The sequence below is a fragment of the Aulostomus chinensis genome, chromosome 6 (genome assembly GCF_037954235.1).
Source record: "Aulostomus chinensis isolate RoL2024-O1b breed Wild chromosome 6, RoL_Achi_v1.0, whole genome shotgun sequence".
In the NCBI taxonomy this organism is placed as follows: domain Eukaryota; kingdom Metazoa; phylum Chordata; class Actinopteri; order Syngnathiformes; family Aulostomidae; genus Aulostomus; species Aulostomus chinensis.
This window is the reverse complement of record NC_141325.1, coordinates 5,469,755-5,489,983: the sequence shown is the minus strand read 5'-3', so window position 1 is coordinate 5,489,983 and position 20,229 is coordinate 5,469,755. Positions and strand designations below refer to the sequence as shown.

Below are 20,229 nucleotides of genomic sequence, written 5' to 3'. Positions count from 1 at the left end.
ATGACCCTTATCCAGACATCCACTGAGAACAATTAAGTGTCTCAATCAAAGAACAGTTGGAGCTTCTAGGACATCATCATTACCTTTATCGTTTTATCTTTTTAATATCTGTAAAAAGGGCAGTTACAACTTCCCTGCCCTTTACTTTGAGCAGAGCTAAGAGTGTGGAGTTATTAACTTAAGTTCATTACTCATTTCTCCAATGAGGTAGGCCTCATGTATTCTGTGAGGTTTGTCCATTTTCTTGTTTATTTGTCTCAATATAATGCAAAAAAAAACAAAGGGACTTCAAAAAGGAAAATTCTTAATTCATATATATATATATATCATATATATTCATATATATATATATACTGTATATATATGTATATATTAATGCTCCTCTTTGTAGAATGTATCTATGACCAATGTTTTGAATTATTCTACTTAAGTTTATTTGCTTTGCCACTTTAAACAAAAGGAAGCAGCGTGTATTAGTTTGAGCCTGTGTCTGATCAGCTTGGGGAGAAGGGGAGATAAATCAGAGTTTATTGCTGTCATCCCTCACGTCTTTCCCCTTATTACAACTAGAAGGCAGCAAATTCATGCGGCTGTAATAATGGAAGGAGCATGAGAATTTTGACGAACATGATGTAATCCTATTAACACGAGGAATGAAGTCTCGCTCCACTGAAGCCTGGTCAGCGTGCTGGCTCGGATGTAGAGGCTCTAACCTGGGTTCAAGGGTTCATCCGGGCCCCTGATGACGGATGGACCTGCGTTAAGGTCTGGACTGAGGTTGTGCGCCCGTATTAACTACTGCTAGACTGTCAGGCCCTTTGTAGAAGCTCTCGTGTAAACAACAGATGACAGTGGCGCTGTGGTGGTAAGAGAGGGGGTGAAAGTTTGCTGCCAACCACACGTGCACAAAATATGTAGAAGCTCTATATAACACCCATTTTTCGAGGGGGGAAAAAAGAAAACAAGTGTCGGGTTTACGGGTCACCACCCTCTTTTCCCAGTTTTTCCACCGTACCCACCCATCCTCCCTCACTCCCAAAGAACATAAAGAACAGAGGGCAGAGCACAACACTCATGCTAAAAAAATGTGAATAAAACCACAAATACAGCTGCAATGAGCGTCTCTCATTGTGAACTTGACATTTGACCCCCAACATCACTTCATCCTAGAGTCCCAGTACCAGAGAGGAATTTGGAGGAATTTGGACAGCTGACAAACCTGAAGCCTCGAACCTACATCTGTCATCGGTGCAGAGGAAAAGGATCTGAGAAAACCAGAATAAATGGAGTTCGAAACAAAGAAAAGTCTTCTGTTTCGCTTTGGTCATGAGGTCGCATCAGGGGGCCTGCTTCCAAAACCTGTTGTTCCTCATGCGGCGCTAACACTTCCAACCCACTATAATTCATTGTGCTAAGCTAATTAGCAGTCAACTAGTCTCTTAGGCTCCCAGCTCCCTAACGCAAGCACAGAGAAGAGAAAGGGTATCCGTCTTCTTGTCTGGCTCCGCAGGGGACATCACATTAGCGGATTCACCAGAAATGTACTACTTTATCTTCTTGAAACATTCCAACTTTGTTGCCCATTAACTGTCAAAATGGTCCCCATGATCTAGTATCTTGTGGCGTCTTGCTCCTCTACTGGACATGTATGATTGTGCCGATACACCATTGCTAGAAACATGACACAGTAAACGCAGAGTAATCAGGCTGCAGTCAGAAATCCCAAGAGCCTCAAAAGACATCATGCACACAGTCCAGAAAATAAGAGCATTTTTATTTGTATCGTATCTGTCTTGTGTGATGTTTTATTGCCTCATAAATGCAATAAAGCCATATTCCTCTTAAATAGGAAATGAGAGCAGGTTGAGTATGAGTGAAGATTATAGTGGTTCAAGTGATGGAGTCTCTTCCCTCGCTGAGTCATAAAGAAGAGTTTAGTGGAGAGATGAACTGGATTTGATTTCAAGGATCTCTGTCGTAGGCTGGCAGATTTGTTTTTGAAAGCGCCGAATAGCTCAAGGCAAATATTTGACCTAGCTCTGACAGACAACTCCTCATGCAATTTTATTTCAGGGCATGCTGCTTAATTTTTTAACACATGCATGGTTGTACATAGGGACACACACACACACACACACACACACACACACACACACACACACACACACACACACTGCCACGTTAATGTCACGAGAGAGAGAGAGAGAGAGAGAGAGAGAGAGAGAGAGAGAGAGAGAGGCTTAGGACATAATTAAGTGACAACTTCTTGAGGATAAAGACATAATTTTTACTTTAATACATCACATGACATATACTTGGCAGGCTAGTTCGCTGCTATGTGAATGACGGTATAGCACATAATTCTTCTTTTTCATGCATCTTTAGGTAAAAATGAGCTAAATAATAAATTAGCATTATCGACGCAACGAATCCCACGTTCCTCCATAGACAAACAGCTCAGGAAAGACACCAAGAAAGGTGCACAATCCTAATATTGCCTCCTAGTTTAACAGTACATAGCCAGCTGAGAAAGAGAGGCGCTCTATCTTTGCCTGTAGAGCTCCTGTGTCTTCACACTCCACTGCCTGCCTCAAAAGAGGAGTACCGCTCTGTTCCTCGCTGAGGTCTTTGGAAGGTGAACGGTAATTGCTGAGGAAGGATTTAGTCTGGAACAAAGCACCTCTTTTGTTTTACTGAGGTAACACTTATTCTCCGGGATGGAGCAGCGCTTCAGACATGAACTTTAGACGTGAAGGTGGGTTGAGGTTGTACTCGGGTGTTTGCGTGTTAAGCACAAGGACAGAGAAAGACACGGACTGGTGGGTTATGAGACTCCAGTGTTCCTGACTGGGTCTGCGGTCATGACATCATGGTGGCAGTAGCTTTAAAGTCTGACCACAGATGGAGCAAACTGACACTCTTTCAAGAGAGGATTCTTTCACTCTGACTTCATGATGTGGTGAGCTTTTCAGGAAACCCCAAACAGGTTTTCTTTTGGCCCGTATGGACGAATCAACTGTCTCTGAATGAACAGACATGAATTCACACGGCAGATGACGGGCCCCTATTCTTGTGGTTGGGGGAGATGCTGAGTGTACCGACCCGGATCGTAGTGAGTATAGATGCAGCCGACAAATCAAGCAGTACACTCAGACACATGTGCATGAGTCAGACAGAGCACTTTAATCCTGAGTGAAAGGAAAAGTAACAATAGTGGCATGAAATGACTAAACGTGATCTTTTCCTCACGCTACACGAGTGTTGATCGGTGAGAGGCTCAGCTCTGCCTGGCTCTCGGGTCCTCCTACACCTCCACAGCCCCCTCAGCCCTGACTGGCATTGTTGGTGGAGAAGAAAGCTATCAGAGGATCTGCGCAAGATTATGGTTGCCAACTGTTCCCTCTGTGGCTTCCTGTTTTGCCACAGGAATTCTTTTGGCGGGTGCAAAAAAAAAAAAAAAAAAAAGTACAAAACAGCATGAATTTGACACAGTTAACCCTTTCCTCTCAAAACAATTCTTGTTAAAAGATTTGTATAATGAAACACTAGAACTTGAAATTAAGTTTACTCAAGATGAACGTCATCCTGACTTAAGTGAGAAACATTCTGTTTGTACAGTAAATATTACTATTAAACACACCTACCCCATCTTTTATTTAAAAGATTTGACTTTTAAAAACCCAGCGTGACTCATAGGTAGAGTGGCCATCTAGAAACCGCTTCCATCCCCCCCACCCCCCACCCCCAAATACTGTGCAGTGGTAGCTCCCGATGAGACGGTTCCAAGGCAGTGACAAACATCGGCGTGAGAAAGGGTCAGTGAGTTCCCAATAAATGCTGAAAGAAACGTTGGGAAATGAAATGAGAAGACGCATACATGAGTGGTTGTTTCATGAAGAGCTGATTTATTAATTTTAACAATATACAAAGAAGCAAGATAACATTAAAGGGTTAACTGATGAATTTGTAATGATTTGCTTAGCTTAGCATAAATACCCCAGGTAGCAACCAATGCCTGCCTTTTGAGTTTTGTTTTGTTTTTTTTTGTTTTATTGTCATGTTTTTGTTTTGTGCTAAGCTAAGCCAAACTGGTTGTAGCTTCTTATGCATCCTGAAAACATTGACGCGGGATCAATTTTCTCATCTGTCTTGGCCACCTGTTTCATTAAATGTCATGTAAATGTAAACTAGTCAGACGTGTTGCTAAAATCCCAACTCCCTGTCATTCAAATCCACCTTCTCTTCATTCTATCCTCCCACTCCCAGAAGCATTTTTCTGCAGTGCACCATCCTTCTCTTGTCTTCATCTTGGTTGTCTTTTCTTTTATCCCTTATCTCATTTCCCCTGTCAATTTTACCAGCGTTCCTACTCTGTTCCCATTTCCCTTCTCCTTCACTTTCCCCTCCTCATTCTCACCCTCATGCATCTCCTCCTCTTCCTCTCTTTCCCCTCCATCTAAATTGCAAATGGCAGCAGAGTCGACTGCCAACGGAACTCCTCAATGTCATTAGAGCTGACCCCTGTGGATTAACTAGAGGAGAGAGGCGGTGTGTAGAAACGGCAGATCAATAACACAGCTTATCCTCTGGGTTCTTTTACTTCACTTTGGATTTAGATCTATCTCACTGAAATGTCTGCTCTGTTCCTGCATGACAAACAACAGGGGGATAACTCAGTGAAAACAGAAATTATTAGATTGATGAGTATTTAGACAGGTTTTCTTTGAATAGTGTTCTGTTCCCCTGCATTTTCAGTCTCTGCTGTGTTGGAGTTCACGAGACACGTTAACAGGAACACACACATTTCAGTGACAAACTTGTGTGTCGCACACAGATCCCACCTCATTATAGGAGCATTGCATAAGACAGGAGGAAATCAGAGAAAATATCAGAAAGTTAATCTGGTATAAAGGCAGCCATCTTAAGTTAATGACCCCCGCCACACAGACACACACACGCGCACACGCACACACACACACACACACACACACACACACACACACACGGGGTGCTGGACTGATTGTGATCACGAAAAGTTGCCGGCTGAATGATCCAATTAACAAAATGATTTGATATCTCAGAGATAAAAGACCTAGAAGGGAAGACAAATGTGTGTGTGTTTGTGTGTTTGTGTGTGTGTGTGTGTGTGTGTGTGTGTACACAATCACCCAACATGCACACACCTATCATGTCGAGCATAAAAATCAGCTTCAAATGTTCCCCCTGTTGCTGTAAATAATAAAGTAAGTAATAAAGTGTCCCCACTCAATATTGCAACGAACAGCTCATTGTTATTCAAATCGATTTCATGAGCAGTCTTTTTTTGTTTGTTTGTTTCAGACCCATTCGGTTTGTTTCATCATGAACTCCCGAGTTTCCACCAGTTTTCCGTAGGTTGTCGTTTTCAGCGTTCTTACTCGTATGTTTGGTCTAAACCTGTTTTGTTGTTTTTGCTGTTGTGTTTTTGAACCTACTTCCTTTGCCTTACTTCCTGTCTTTGTCTGTTTCCCGCCTCCTCTGAGTGACTCACCTGTGTCTCGTTAGTTAATCGTCCTCGTCAGCCGCAGCTCTGCTCCCAGTGTCTCGCTGCTTCCCTGCCCCCTGTTCTCCATCTGCTTCTTGTTAGTTGACTTTGTATTTTTCCTTCTTCCTTTCTATGTCTGTCTTGTCAGATTCTCTGTGATTTCTTGTTAAGTGTTTTTCGTCTAGCAGCGTTTTCCTTAATAATTCTTCGTCTCATACCTCATAACGTTCCTGCCTCTTGCCTCTGCGTTTGCAACCTTGCAAAACTGACAAAATGTTTGTTTTGAGCTCACAAAGATGTTTTTTTCCCCCCTCCTGTATTACGTCTACGTGACTCCAGGTGGAGGCAGGCATGAGCATATAGCTTGAAGCTAATGGCAACTGACTACCAAAAACAGCAGACACGGTCCAGTAATGTCCCTCGACCAACTGTCACGCACTCCATCCGGTATAATCCACGTCTTCTTTATCCAGCTATGCTCAGTTACCCTAAAACAGTAAAACTTTTGACAACAAACTTAGGAGGCAGGACGGCAGCACCAAACAGGAAGTAGTTGATTTGATTTGCTTCTCGTTTGTTAACGTTGGGCGCTTTGAACTGCATTTGAATTAAGTTGCGCTGCATGAATAAACTTGAACCGGACTTATTTCATGTCATATATTCTGATATTTCTCTGTTCTCATCTTGTTATCGAACAGCATCATCTATCACTTTGGAATTATTGTTCACAGTAACATTCATGCCAATAAAGGGATTGAACTGAACACCGTAGAGAAGAAAATGGCGTCTCTGCTGCTAGTTATTCTTAACCATCGGGGTGCCCCTGCTAAAGGGGATCTTGATTTAACAAGAACAACGCTTTCCACCGGTCCCTGTTTGAGTCTCCTGCAACAATGCATTCCTCCCACTGTTTATCAAATTGGCTGTTGAGTCTCTGAGAAGCTAATGGACAGTTAAACTTAATAACAGAGATGATTAAAGTTTGTTGATTGAAGCAATCGTGTGTTTGAGCGCTCCCTTTTTCAAGGCCCTGCAGGAAGAGTCAATAATGCAAACTGTTCTAGTCAAATATTTGACTTGATCAAGTCACATCTAAACACTTTGCAAATTTGAGAGGAACAATAAAGAGCATAGACGGCACTTATACAAATGGAAGTTTGGTGTAATGGAAACATTTTGATCCACTAATTCCTGAAATCAGACTGTAATCCTGCACAGAAGTGCTTTAATGGCATGGATGTTTATCTAGTTAAGAACATTAAAAAAGTTTGTGAGGTATAACGATAACAAAAAAAAACCCCAACTTGTCCTTTGACAGCATTCTGCAAGTTAAATGTTACTTTCAAAATATACTGCCCCGGATAAATCGAGCAGTACGTTTAGTGAGTACACATCTTTAGGAGTACTATCACTGACAAGTCATTTGTACCTGACGACGCTCCACGGAAAAACCTTCTATCACCATAGAAGCTGCCGGCAGGCACCTTCCCTTCTTAAACAGCGAGGTGACAGGTATGAAAAGATATGTGGTCAAGTTAACTCGAGCCAGGAGTTTTTATATGCCTCGTGCTGTCAGTTTTAATGGATTGTCATCAGCATTTTACAGCTGTATTGTGTACCATAAACCTATAAAAGGGCAGTTAAACCACTTGTTATTAACGCATAACAGAACGTTAGGTTTGAAATGCCACAGTGCAGCTTCCTCCACAGGCAGTTCTGAAATGATATATTTGCATCCGGTGGAAATATGACATTTAGTTTTATGCTGTCAGTGATTTTTGTATAGTCACGACTTATAGGGCGTGATGAGAAGTTCAATAAAAAGGTCTACAGTGCCATCTAGTGGTTACAAAGTTACAGCTCAATGCCGAGTTCTGAAGCGTGAATATGAGCTGCCCTCAGTCACTGTGGTGATTATGTTTTACTTTTGTCAGGATAAAAAATTAAAAATGGATATTTAAAAAATTAAAAAACATGGAAAATTCTTCAGACTAACTGGCAAGAATGTAACAGACCCTCAAGAATAAAGTCTTCCAACAAAACAAAACAAAACAAAAAAGAAACAAATCACATGAATCGAAAAAGAGCCAAAGGAGCAGAGCTGTACCCAGTAGATGGAGCCACTGTAGCGACTGTCACAGAGACCACTTATCCACCCTCATGGGGCCCCTGGGTCAGTGCGGGACCTCCGGATCTCTCAGCGCCTGCGCAACCAAACTCAATCTGTGGGATTTTTTTTTCTCTCTGTCCAGCCGCACAACGTTTTACTTTATTTCTTTACAGTAAACTTTTGCATCAACTTTTATAACTCGACATGAACTTCTCGACCCGCTTCAAGAGCCTTTTGCATTCTCAACCTCGATCAGGAGATTTCAACCAGAGTTTATACGCTCTGAACGACGGCGACGCCGTTTCCTGTGGCGACCAATGGACGGGACGTGTTCCTTTCGAGCTTGCAAAGCAGACCAAGATCACTTTAGTGGAGGTGAGAGGAAATGTGGGCGTCCGCTGGAAGGAAGGAAGGAAGGAAGGAAGGAAGGAAGGGAGGGAGGGAAAAGCGAATACGTCGCTCGGCCAGAACAGAAACAGAGTTCATCGACAACCGAAAGCGTTGTTCTGCAAGAGGACGGTGGTAGGAACTCCAGGCGCGGATGAAAGCATCGCGATGCTGCCGGCGGTCGTTCACTGCTGAGATGTCAAGTCACCTGACCTCTCCTGCAGCCTGGCGGCTACTTGTAACCTCTTGCATGTCAGCTCCCCACTGGGTGTGGAAGTAGTGTCTCCATTTTGGGTGTGAAGGATGTTTTGCTCCGTGCCCCCCCCCCCCCCCCCCCCACACACACACACACACACATACACAATCATAAGATCATGGCCTTTGTACTGTAAATGACACAAAAACCTAAAAGGAGGGAAAAATCGTTGTATGACTGATTTTCTATCCATGGGCTGTATTTCTTTTATGTTGTATTTAACGGTTGTATTACATATTTTAGTTATTGCTCACAATATAAAGTGATAGCAGATATTCTCATATTGAAATGAGACACTTTCACGGCTTTACAACACACAAACCCACATTGTAAAGAGGATTTTCTAAGGTTAAAGCTATATTGTTATACCATGAAACCCATCCATCCATCCATCCATCCATCCACCCATTGTCTTCTGCTTATTCCTATTAAGGGTTGCGGGGGGGCTGGAGCCTATCCCAGCGGCTACGGGTGAGAGGCGGGGTTCACCCTGGACAGGTAGCCAGTCCATCCCAGGGCCAACACACATTGACAGACAACCATTCACACTCACATTCATACCTACAGTCAATATCAATCAGCCTCGTCCTGCCTAGCAGGTTAGCATATCTCTATAAAACCTCAAACACTTGTCTCCCTCGCAGTCTTCGTCTGAATTATTACCACCAAGAGTTAAAAAAATAACATTCAAATGAAATACAACTTTAAAAGTACAAGATTTTGCCATTTTAGAGTCTGAAATAGGAGTCAATAATAACCTGAACTACTTTCTTGACAAAATTACGTGGTGCAGTGATTTTATGCAGCGCCTCAAATATTTTGGCCAAAAAAGAAAAGTTTTATTGAGGACTAGAATGGCAACAATTCATGATACCAGAGTTTGTAAATCAGGATGAAGAGGATTAATTCTTGACAATCCAAGAATCTGAACCTGATCTACTGGACCACGTTTGACAGAGGGATGCCATTGGGCGAAGCTAACTAGCTCATGGGTCTCAGCTCTGTAGAGAGATTATCAAGTTTCTTGTCTGTGTACTGCTCTCATTGAAGTGTTGGAGTGATTCAAGTGAATTATTTCACTTCGGTATATTATTGTGTAGGTTGAAGTGCTGGAGAGATGCTGCCGTATAATTAAATATTTGAACCACTTAGGGAGCGTTTAGCCCTCGCGATCTCTCGTGCCGTATTGTTACTTTTTCTGTGTGTGAATATAAATGCATTTTAACTGTAACTTGTCTAAACAAATTAGTCTGGCCTTTGTTGCTGCCTGTTACTTTTCGCTAACTCCAGAAGGCTGCCTCATCATAGCTGCTGACATTTTACTAATGTAACGTATATATCTGAGCATGAGGGTTTGACGTCTTCACACAGCGACCTCTGGCACCGCTGCTGTCAGCTCAGATGATGCCAGTTGTGATATTTACCTGTTTCGCCGATGGTTTACCGCATGACATGACCTCTTGAACTGTTGTCTTTCTGTAATTAATCTCAGGATGTCACCAATCTCATTTGAAGGAAGGAAATACACATCATGTAAGTTTATTTTTTGACTTATAAAGGCGATGCAAGCATTTTAAAGAATTCTAACTTATTTGCATCATACCTTGTCTCTATATGTGACAGTGTTGCTGTTTACACCTCCATGTTGGTGTCTGTGTTTGCTATCAGCAACCGTCAGGGTGATGGGATTGAAGAACAAACCCTTAGATTCAGATTCAGATTCAGATTCAGATGACTTCAATTAAAGTACGGTACAACTGAGCAGCATGACATTAAAAAACAATAAAAAAAATTAAAAAAAAACAGGGACATGACAGTGGGAATAAATAAGAGAATAAAAATAAGATTAAAGATAAAAATACAATAAATATACTACATACAGTATGTACACAATGTAGAATGAAGAGTAAGGTGACTGGAGTGAATGAATAAAGTGCAGACAATGTAAACAGTGTAACAGTGAAGACAGGATATTGAGTAGTCCGGGGAGAGTATGTAGGTGTGTGTGTGTAGGGAGTTGGTGTGGGGAAGGTGTTAACAGCTGGAGTTAAAGAAAAGAATGGCTTTGGGGACAAAGTTGGCTTTCCTCCTCTCAATTCTGCAGGCCACACAGCGGAGGCGTCGCCCAGAGGGGAGCCATTCAAATGCAGAGTGGAGTATGTGTGAGGGGTCTATGATGATCTTGGCTGCCTGTCTCAGGACCTGTTGGCTGTAAATGTGTGAAAGAGTTCTGACAGGCAGGCCGATGATTTTGGAGCACACTGATGCAGTGAGCTGCAGTCTGTTCCGGTTCTGGAGGCTGAGGGAGTGGAACCAGCAGGTTATGGAGGATGTGATGATGCTTTCCACAAAGGCGTAGTAGAAAGTCATCATTATGGGCGCGCTGACTCCAAAGGAATTGAGTTTCCTGAGGAGGAACAGTCGTTGGTGACACCTCCTGAGAATCTCCTCTGTGTTGGCAGAAAAGTTCAGGAGGTTGTCAAAGATTGTGCCCAGGTATTTGTACTCCTCGACCACCTCCACTGGCTTCCCGTGGATGGTGGTGATGACAGCAGAAGCCAGATCCCTCTGCTTGCTGGAGAAGGTCCCCACCATCTCTTTGGTCTTGCTGACGTTCAGTTCTAGTTTGGAGCTGTCACACCACTCTACAAACTCCTGAAGAGCGGGTCCATGATGTTGTGCTGGGCCTGACAGCAGTGACAGGAGAACTGTGTCGTCAGCATATTTCACCAGTTGGACACAGACATTCATGATTTTATTGTGATAAAACATGAGGCTCACACATGTGAGTGATAGAGAAAAAAAAAGTCTTATTCTGATTATTGATAATATGTCAATGCGCACTGACTTTTTCTTGTTTTTCCTGAGGTTTATCGTATTTAAACACAAGAATTCCTCTGCCAATCCCACTTTCTGACTTCTTTACTGAGTGACATCATTGAGCACCGCTGGCACTTCAACATGTATCAACACAATAAATAATAACAAACGTTAAATTCAGAGTCAGAATCATGATGTAGAAAATCAAATAAAGCAAAACAATGTGTAGCCCCAGCTGGCCCCGCCTGAAGTCAGGGAGGTTATGTCCCCGCGCATGCGCACAGCCCTCAATCTGGAGTTTGGCGGTTTGTTTTTGCAACCCGAGGTACGGTTCTGGGTCGTTTTTTCTCCGCCTTGTAGCAGTAAACTTTTCCATTTAAAACTTGAGGGTGTTACATTTACTTGTTTTGAGCGAACTATGAGAGTTTGCTTCCTTTAAAAAAAAACAAACATTTGCCGTCTCTCCACGATGTTCCAGCAAAGTATCAAGAATTTCAATATCAATTTCAATCCGCTGAACGCGAAGAACACCGTTTCTAGCGGCGACCTGCTGAATGGACACATTTCCTTTGACCTCACGAAGCAGACAAACATCACATCAATAACGATGGAAATGATCGGAAAGGCGCACGTCCACTGGTCGACCTCAAGCTCCGGAGGGAGGAAGGGGAGACGGAGTCGAAGGCACTTCTCGGCTACGCTAGACTTTTTCCGGCTCCAAAGCGTTCTCCTGCAAGAACGCGGTGGTAGGCGCACGGATGGATGCATGATCATGCTGCGAACAGTTCGTCGTTGTTTGGTAAAATCTCGTGTCTTTCCCTTTTGCAGCGTTGAATACGCCGACAAAGCTGCAGCCTGGCACGCATGTGTATCCCTTTACATGTCAACTCCCCCAAGGGTGTGTAAGAGCGGCTTCCATCTTGGGTGTGACTGCTTGTTTTGACCCCTCACTGGAGGTTGCACTCATGAAACAATGAAACTTAAAGGAAAAAAACAAAAGACTGAGTGAGACGAGTTATGTACTAGAGTCAGTGTTTGTAACTCCTGGGTCACCTTATATATTTTTGTTTTTTTTTATTTTCAGATTATATTTCATTTCTCTTCTTTTTCTTTTTTAATCAATGCAGAAACTTCCCGTCCTCCTTCCGTGGGGTTTTTGGACAAGTGTCCTACACCATGACCGTGGCCATCCATCGGCCCTGGCGTCTCTCCAAGGACTTTGTGTCAGAGTTAAACTTTGTAAATCATATGGACACCAGCAAGCCGGAGCTGTGGGTAGGTTCTGGTCCGTCTGCTCTACTTGTGTGTACGGTTTCAGTTAAACGTGTAAGCAGATCCAAAACAGTGCGAGTTCATAAGCTGACCTTTGACCTCCCCGGAGTTACTGAGGACATTTTGCAGCTGTGTTAAAGGTTTGTTAATCACCTGTTGCAGGCTCCCCTCGCAGGCTCCAACAGTAAGACGGTGTGCTGCTTGTGCTGCGCCTCCGGCCCCGTCACTGTGTCGGCCAGCGTGGAGAGGAAACTCTTCTCACCAGGTGCTGATACCATCCGTCAGTGAGATAAACCTGAACATTGGGAACTTTGGTTTTTGCTAAAACAAGTAGAACACTTAGGTTTTGGGCGGCAGTTTTGCTGTTGTGAGTTGTCAGTCCTCAAAACTGCGCCCTGCACAGCTTATCTGATGTCATGTGGGGGGGTGTGGAGGATTTTTTGTGCGATGAGGGAATTCATCAGACACAAGAAACAGGCCGGAGACTCAGAGATGGCTGGCACTGGACCGCTTTAAATGGACGTCCACGACAGATCCACGAGGTTCGCTGTGAGCCGAGGATGAGTCAGCTCCCCCAGAACGTCCGTGCCTGACATTCGTAATCAGTCATACTTGTGATGTCGGGCGCCACCCAGTATCACCAGTCAGAACATTCTGCTCAAACGTGACCTTCACATAGTCTGAACACAACCGCACATATAGACAACGGTGGCGCCGGGGGTGGCGGCTTTACTATCAGAAAGTCTTCTGGCAACTAATTTACGACTGTGAACGGCACCACAGGTTCACCCGAGTCAGGCCGGGGCCCCGGGGTCAGACCAGCTACAAGAGAGCTAAAACAGAGGATACCGGCTGAAATTCCTTATGGGGGGGGGGGGGGGGGGGCACACATCTTTTAGGAGTTTAAGACAGAAAGATTGATAGGCAAATTACATTTTGTGGTTGAAGTAGAAATCCCAATGTAACCGATTACAACACTACAAAAGGATCAGCCCTGAAAGCAGCCGTTGCCAGTCCCATCATTCTTAAACTTGGTTTATGCTTCTGTGTCGCGGCAACGGCGTAGACCCTGCGCTGTCATTGAGCATTTGAGGTTCTGTATCGAGGCAAGGTGTTGCCCTGCACATCACCGCCAAGCCACTAGGGGTGTGTGGCTGTGTCTTTGTATGGTTTCGGGGGCTCTTGTCGGATTCCTGAACAAAACAATTTACAACAGAACGTCCAGTGCTTTTCTTTGAACGACTGTTTGTTTGCTTTCATGAATCAAGCTGTAAACTTTGAACATGACTTCTTGTGGCCATTTTTATTCCCGTGACGCACATATTTGTCGTGGAGGTTCTTCCACCTCTTCGTGCATTCGGCGACCTCCTCTGAGCGAACAAATCACAGTCCTTGACGTTCACGTCACGACACGTCAATGCGACACATAGTCAGGATTTTTTGGAGGTGCACGTCAGGCTACGGCGTAGGGGTCTGCGTCGACGGCGTAGGTACAGCGTCGCTGCAACGCAGAAGCATAAACCAGGCTTTAGTGCTGGCAGTGAAAACTGTCAGGATGCCTGCGACCGCCTCCACAGGTCGCTGCAAAACTCTACAGAAAATGAGGACACAATAAAAGACTTGTTCCATCGGGCAGCTTCCACCAGTATGTCCAGTACACCCAGTTCCTCGTGTTGGGAAAATAAAGCCCCTCAGCAGAATATAGATGCTCAAATATGAATGAAACTAACTGCAGGGGAAGCAGTACAGCACCTGGTCTTCCTCGCATCCCTGGTTTCCAGTGTCAGGCTTGATGGCGCTTGAACATGCTGAAATCAGAAGACTGAGGGTCTAAGGCCACACCCCCTGAGCAAGAGAGGCGCCGCTAAATCAGCTAATGCCACTAACGACTTTGACATCCAGCACAAAGCTTTTGTTGACCAAATTCAGACGTTGTCGCACTACGTTTTAACGAACTCCGTTTGCTTGTTCTTCCTCCAGGTGAAACGGTGAAAATCAGGTGTGAGTTCAGTAACGCTTCATCTCGGCCAGCTACCCCAAAGGCGAAGCTGCAACAGAAACAAGGTTTCTACACCCACAACCGGGTCAGTCAGAGGATCATCTACAAAACCTTGGCTTCGGCGGCCGCGGCGGCCGTCGAGCCTCAGACATCTGACGTGCTCGCGGAGATCCTGCTCACTATTCCTGACACAACCATAGCCACCATCAACAACTGCAGCATCCTGGAGGTCGAGTACGTGATCGAGGTCAGTGCCGACGGTCATGCTGGTGCCATTATAAATCAATCTCATGATGAATTTCACCGCTGTTTTCTTGTGTGTGTGTGTGTGTGTGTGTGTGTGTGTGTGTGTCTCACAGTTGACCCTCAGTCAAACAGCTTCGTCTGACCTGACGGTTCTGTTTCCCATCATCATCTCTGACATCCCCGTACCGAACCTCCTGCCGCCGCCGTATCTGTGAGTTCATCTGGGAGTGATCTTTACATGCGTCCTCTCTTCCATGATGGGGGTACAGGGAGAGACTCAGGGGTTTTTATCCAGGTCCTCTTGGCCAACTATATGTTTACAATGTAATCCAACTTCCTTTAATCTCCAGAGTGTAAATTATTTACATGGATGTAAATAATGTGACAGAATGTGATTTTATCTTTTTTAAATGTGTTTACATACGTATCATAGAAGAACTTTATACTTCAGTAATTAGTTTTGATGTCTTCTCAGGGCAGGTTATGTTTTTGTACCGCTGTTGTACGAATAAGAAGTTTATGACATTCATCCCTCATCAACACTTCAACAGCCATAGTTGGGAAAGTACTTTATGTGCCTTTGGTTTTGTGTCTTCCTCACCTGTGGGCTCCTCATCCTCTAACCTCAACAGGACCGAGTGTTAATCACGTGAAGCTCAGCCATAGTCACACTCGCGTGGATCGCCAATGATAGTTACCAGCTTTTGCTGCTTTCTGCACAGTCTGACAGGTCAGTGTGTCGGGCTTGTCTTTATTGGAGGTGCGGTCGTCTCAGGTGCGTGATATTCCTTCCACCAAAGTCTTCGTTTATTATTTTTTTATCGTAGCTCCAATGTTACTTCGTATGTATAAAAAGGATAAATGGATGTTTCATTACAGAAATAAACTCCAGTATTCAACTTGACGATGCCATTACAGTAGCACATACTGTACAGGACGCACATTTAAATGTAAAGGAATAAAACCTTGTCAGTATGTTTGTGTCTTTCTTTAAAGTCCATTTTATTTAGACCCGCAGCTTTTAGCTCTCGACAGCTTTGTTGAAAGTGTGTTGCAGTAAATGGGCTGTCCTATAAGGGGAGCAGCAGGCGGGTTGCTGTGTAAACACGGTAACTTATAGAATTCACTTCTGCCCAGCTCAGGCTGATGGATCGCTTTGTTTCAGTGTGTGATGTCATCTAACGTGTGTTGTTGGATACGCCCACACGGGTTAAACCAGCTTTAGACTGAGTAACGTCACTGCCCACAAAGAAAAGGTAGCTTAGTTATTGAAGCGCTGTAGATTTTTACAAGTAACTTAAATCTTAGGTTCCATGTTCAAAAATTCTCCATGCAATACATTTAGAATATTTAATTTCTAATACAATTTTTAAAAAAAACATTTGTGGTTTAATTATTAAGCAGGTTTTACTGCAGAGCTGCTCCTGACTGCATAAATACCTCTGTCCCCAACATCTCACTCGGCATTTACTGCAGCAGCGGTGCTGATAGGTTTGCCAGTCACACTATCATGTCAAATGTGAAGAGTTTCACCGTGGGGTATAATCCCATCAACCAACATAACGTCTTCTCCAGTGGGGATTACATTTCTGGACAAATTTCATTAGAACTGGACAAAGACTGTCAAATAAATTCACTATGGGTCAAGATGAAGGGAAAGGCAGAGGTCAAATGGACTGAGCATTATGGAAAAATGTCCGTGACTTACTGCGGCAAGGAGAAATACTTCAGTTTGAAGACCTTCATCATTGAGGAGAGTCAAGGTAAGTAATCCATCTTTGTCTCTCACTGCAGAGGAAATAACGTGCAATCTTTTTTTTTTTTTTTCCCCTTGTCGTTAATTTGCTAAATTTCAAAATAAAGTGACGATGGTGAGGCTTTTTTTACCCCAAATCAAGCGCACAAAATGCTGCTTAGCTTTGCGTGGTGCTGCCTTTCACACTGGTTCTGTGGCAGATTGAATCTTAATGTCATTTAAAGAAAGATTGCTGCTGTTAAGGTTTGAGGAAAGATGCAACATCACATGATCACTGCCTCCCTTCACCGTCCCATCCAGAGGGGAGACAGTGCTGCTGAGGGTTATAAATGAATTCTTTCACGCTCAGATGTGCAAACACAGCTTCAGTGAGCGATGGCAGACATTAACTAGTGTCACCTAAATGTTTTCCAGGTAATTACCAGGTGGCACAGGGCAGCCATGTCTATCCGTTCACCTTCCAGATCCCTGCACAGTGAGTTTCATGCAGCAGCTGTATTATCGGCCACTGATCAATCAGCCGCAGAACGTTCTGGTTAAACTGCGCTGTCTTGCAGAAATCTGCCACCTTCATTCAAGAGCTCATGTGGAAAAATCAAATACACACTGGAGGCCAACCTGAGCAGGTCCATGAGAATGGACAGCAAAGCCAAGACGAAGTTCACCCTCATCCCAAAAGGAGGCGGGAACATCGATCCCTGGCTGATGGTACCAGACAACCTCTTAGCTGGGAGAGAAATAAAAGTAACAATATCTTTAACTAATAAACCGTTTTCCTTCCAGAGTCCTCAGCACAGCACTGTTGATAAGAAAATGAAGCTGTTCACTTCAGGCGCAGTGGGGATGGATGTGAATATCGACAGAACTGGTTTCATGCAAGGTACTTTTACAACCAAGTGTGCATTCTTTTAATGTCCTCTGGCTTAGCAGTTAAAATTATACAGAAGAAACAGGAAAAACCAAAGAAAACCTGCCTTTTCTCCTGAATCAGTTTGATAATTAAACTGTTCATTCAGAAAAACAGATTCTTTTCCCTCACCAGTGAATGCAGTGTGCTTCTGTAACATTTATTATCAGTCATAGTTGAACACATGACCCTCAAAGTCCAGTTTTCTTACGCAACTGTTTTATGGTCTGATAACATCTACGACAACGCATGTAGCAGCCGTGATGATTGGTTAGAGGTTGTCAGAGTAAAGTGCCCCTGAAATATCTTGGAAGACACATCTGACCTTCAAACTGACACACAATGTTACACAAGTGTAAAGAAAGGCGCTATTTCACGTTTTACAAATTCTGCTCCAATTCTGATACCACAGTTCTTTTTTCTTTCATATTATCGCTATAATGTCAATGTCAGCACGGTGGTGCAGTGGTCAGCGCTGTCCCCTCAAAGAAAGGAGGTTCCGGGATCGAGCCCCGGCAGGATCATAGGATCTTTCTGTGTGAGTCTCCATGTTCTCCCTGTTCCTGAGTGGGTTCTCTCTGGTTCTCCAGCTTCCTCCCACAGTCCAAAGACATCAAGAGGGGACGAGGCTGATTGATACTCTAAATTGACCGTAGGCGTGGCTGTGAGAGCCAATGGTTGTCTGTCTCTATGTGTTGGCCCTGAGATGGACTGGTGACCTGTCCAGGATAAACCCCGGCTCTCGCCCGAAGACTGCTGGGATAGGCTCCAGAAACTGGATCATCATAACTATCTCTGACCTGTTCATGAATACAGCAGATATGTGAATAACATCAGTATCAGCATTCCCGTATTCACGATCTCTTCCGGTCTCTTTTGTTGTGTCTTGTGTGAGTTAGTTGTTTTTACCAGAAAACATGTGGAGCATCTTCCGGGAACGATGTATTAAATGTGTCTGTGTTTTCCAGGGGAGGGAATCAAAGTTGTGGCCTCCATTCAGAACAAATCATCTCGTGACATCAAGCCAAAGTACTGCTTGTATCAGAAGCACAGTTTCTATGCCAAGGGGAAAAGACGAGTGGAAACAAAAGACATCCTGAAGGAGGTGGGTGACCCCATACCGCCCTCTGCTGGTCAAACGGTCATCAGGACCATCACCATCCCTCCCTCCATGTGTGTGTCCATCCTCAACAGCAACATCATCAAAGCAGAGTACCGGCTCAGGGTGTGTATTGCTCCTCTGCGTCTTTACGTCAACGTGGTTGTGAACTAGCCTGATTAGCGCTGTGACTGTTTTTCCACTTCAGGTGTATCTGGACGTCAAGTACGCCTCAGACCCACAGATCAAGTTCCCCATAGCTATCCTGCCCGCCGTTCAGGGGTCCGGTGAAGAGCCCACTGGTCCTGCCTATGAATTTGGAGGGTTTAAAAATTTCCCTCAAGAACCAACAACCTTTGGCCCTTCTGCTCCACTTCTACCCAACGGGACATACGGGATGTACCCCTCCCTGGCTAATCTCAGTGGAAAATCCTAAACACTGGGACGTGGCTGTGTCAGGTCAGCTGCTTGTATAAATTATGTCTCTTTCATCCCAGTTCTCAAGAATTTTCACAGAAAACAAAAAAACAGCAACTCTGAAAGGAGAGAGTGGGTTGCTGGAGGGAAAAAAAACGCCCCCCCCCTCTCAAAAAAAAAACCAGATTTCCGAGGCAGACCTTACTCCATCACCCCTGTAGTAACCGCTCGCTTGCATTACCATTTAACCTTGTGTCATAAACTGGTTGATGTTGAAAACCCAAAGAAACCCTCCAGGCACCGCGTGGTGCAACCCTAGCATTTCCTGTCTCTCCACATCCATGCATAGTAGTGGTGTGACCCTGACAATGCTGATGTTTTAGTAGATTCATATGGAACATGGATTTCTTAGCATGAATTATGATTTACTGATGACTCGGTGCGTTTAAAAAAAAAACCCCAATATGGAGCAAAAATGATGATCTAACAAAGAAGAACATACGTTGTCGTTGAGGTTTCCTTCGTGGTCTTTGTGAAGACTTCTGTCTGCAAGATTTGTGATACTGTACATTAAACAATGCTGTAATTTAACAATGTTCAAATGTTTGGTTTCAAAATAATTAGGCTGTCAATAGATTTTTTAAAAAAGTACATATTTTTTAACTCATTCAATTTCATAAGTATTGCTGCTCTCTACAATGTGTTACAGTTAATCAAAAATCATCGCCAATTTTGCCGTCAAGGTCAAGAACATTTGGTAACACCCTTAGTTAATGCTTTGTTATACATAACCGGAAAAAGTATAAAGAATAGTATTATATAACTATAATCAACCATTTATTAATGCTGTCTGTGAGCCGTATTGCAAAGTGGAGAACACTTGACCCAGTTTTTCCCCCAGTCTTTGCTGTTCCGTGTACAGTTAGCATGATGATGTGGACATCTACTTAGATGCCATTTTATAAAATCAGAGTTTTCAAAGGAGTCTCCTCTGTTGCTCAGCGGAAGGTGAGGTGGGGCAGTGATGATCATAAAATTAGGCAAGAATGGGGGAACATTGCAAGACCTTGCAAGAGCCTATTGTGGTGTTTTGAAATAAATGAGGTGGAGACATTTGGTGGAGTTCTGATGCAGCCCTAAAGGTGATAAACTACGGTGTGGAAAAGTCAAAATACACCACATTCTCACCAATGATTGAGTAGAGAAAACAAGGAGGACAGAACCACAGGCGTGTTTGACAGTGCTCCGGGCTTCACATTAGCACTTCCCCCTTCTTGCTCAGGCGTGCACGGCGGAGCAGACAGACTCACGCTCTGTTTAACTTCCACTGGGATGAATACCGATAAATCACAGCCAAGAAAACAGATACGTGGTGTCCTACGATAAAACAAAGATCTTATGTCATGCTAGTGTTTGGTTAGTTACGGTAGAGTAGC

At 43.8% G+C, this 20,229-nt stretch overlaps 2 protein-coding genes across 4 annotated transcripts; both read left to right on the top strand.

Moving 5' to 3' along the window:
* Positions 1–11,148: 11,148 nt before the first annotated feature.
* On the top strand, positions 11,149–15,387 carry LOC147259790 (arrestin domain-containing protein 3-like). Of its 2 annotated transcripts, XM_086205975.1 has the most exons (7): positions 11,149–11,843; positions 11,926–11,995; positions 12,225–12,372; positions 12,532–12,634; positions 14,350–14,615; positions 14,728–14,825; positions 15,247–15,387. In XM_086205975.1, the coding sequence occupies exons 1-7, from the start codon at positions 11,567–11,569 to the stop codon at positions 15,257–15,259; spliced, it is 975 nt and encodes a 324-aa protein (XP_086062101.1). In that variant the 5' UTR covers positions 11,149–11,566; the 3' UTR covers positions 15,260–15,387. The 2 variants fall into 2 exon arrangements, with proteins under 2 accessions (XP_086062101.1, XP_086062102.1); XM_086205976.1 differs by having other exon boundaries at positions 14,350–14,602; positions 14,728–15,253.
* LOC147259789 (arrestin domain-containing protein 3-like) lies at positions 15,302–19,408 on the top strand. 2 transcript variants are annotated; one of them, XM_086205974.1, is made up of 6 exons: positions 15,302–15,389; positions 16,785–16,845; positions 16,928–17,078; positions 17,154–17,250; positions 18,246–18,502; positions 18,585–19,408. In XM_086205974.1, the coding sequence occupies exons 1-6, from the start codon at positions 15,302–15,304 to the stop codon at positions 18,810–18,812; spliced, it is 882 nt and encodes a 293-aa protein (XP_086062100.1). In that variant the 3' UTR covers positions 18,813–19,408. The 2 variants fall into 2 exon arrangements, with proteins under 2 accessions (XP_086062100.1, XP_086062099.1); XM_086205973.1 differs by lacking the exon at positions 15,302–15,389 and adding an exon at positions 15,805–16,377.
* The last annotated feature ends 821 nt before the right edge of the window (positions 19,409–20,229 follow it).

Coding starts and splice junctions, on each gene's coding strand:
- LOC147259790 (XM_086205975.1), top strand. CDS start 11,567: ATGTTCCAGCAAAGTATCAAGAATTTCAATATCAATTTCAATCCGCTG. Junction 11,996..12,224: donor ACATGTCAACTCCCCCAAGG/GTGTGTAAGAGC, acceptor TAATCAATGCAG/AAACTTCCCGTCCTCCTTCC. Junction 12,635..14,349: donor GAGGAAACTCTTCTCACCAG/GTGCTGATACCA, acceptor TTCTTCCTCCAG/GTGAAACGGTGAAAATCAGG.
- LOC147259789 (XM_086205973.1), top strand. CDS start 16,125: ATGTCAAATGTGAAGAGTTTCACCGTGGGGTATAATCCCATCAACCAA. Junction 16,846..16,927: donor ACCTTCCAGATCCCTGCACA/GTGAGTTTCATG, acceptor GCTGTCTTGCAG/AAATCTGCCACCTTCATTCA. Junction 17,251..18,245: donor CAGAACTGGTTTCATGCAAG/GTACTTTTACAA, acceptor TGTGTTTTCCAG/GGGAGGGAATCAAAGTTGTG.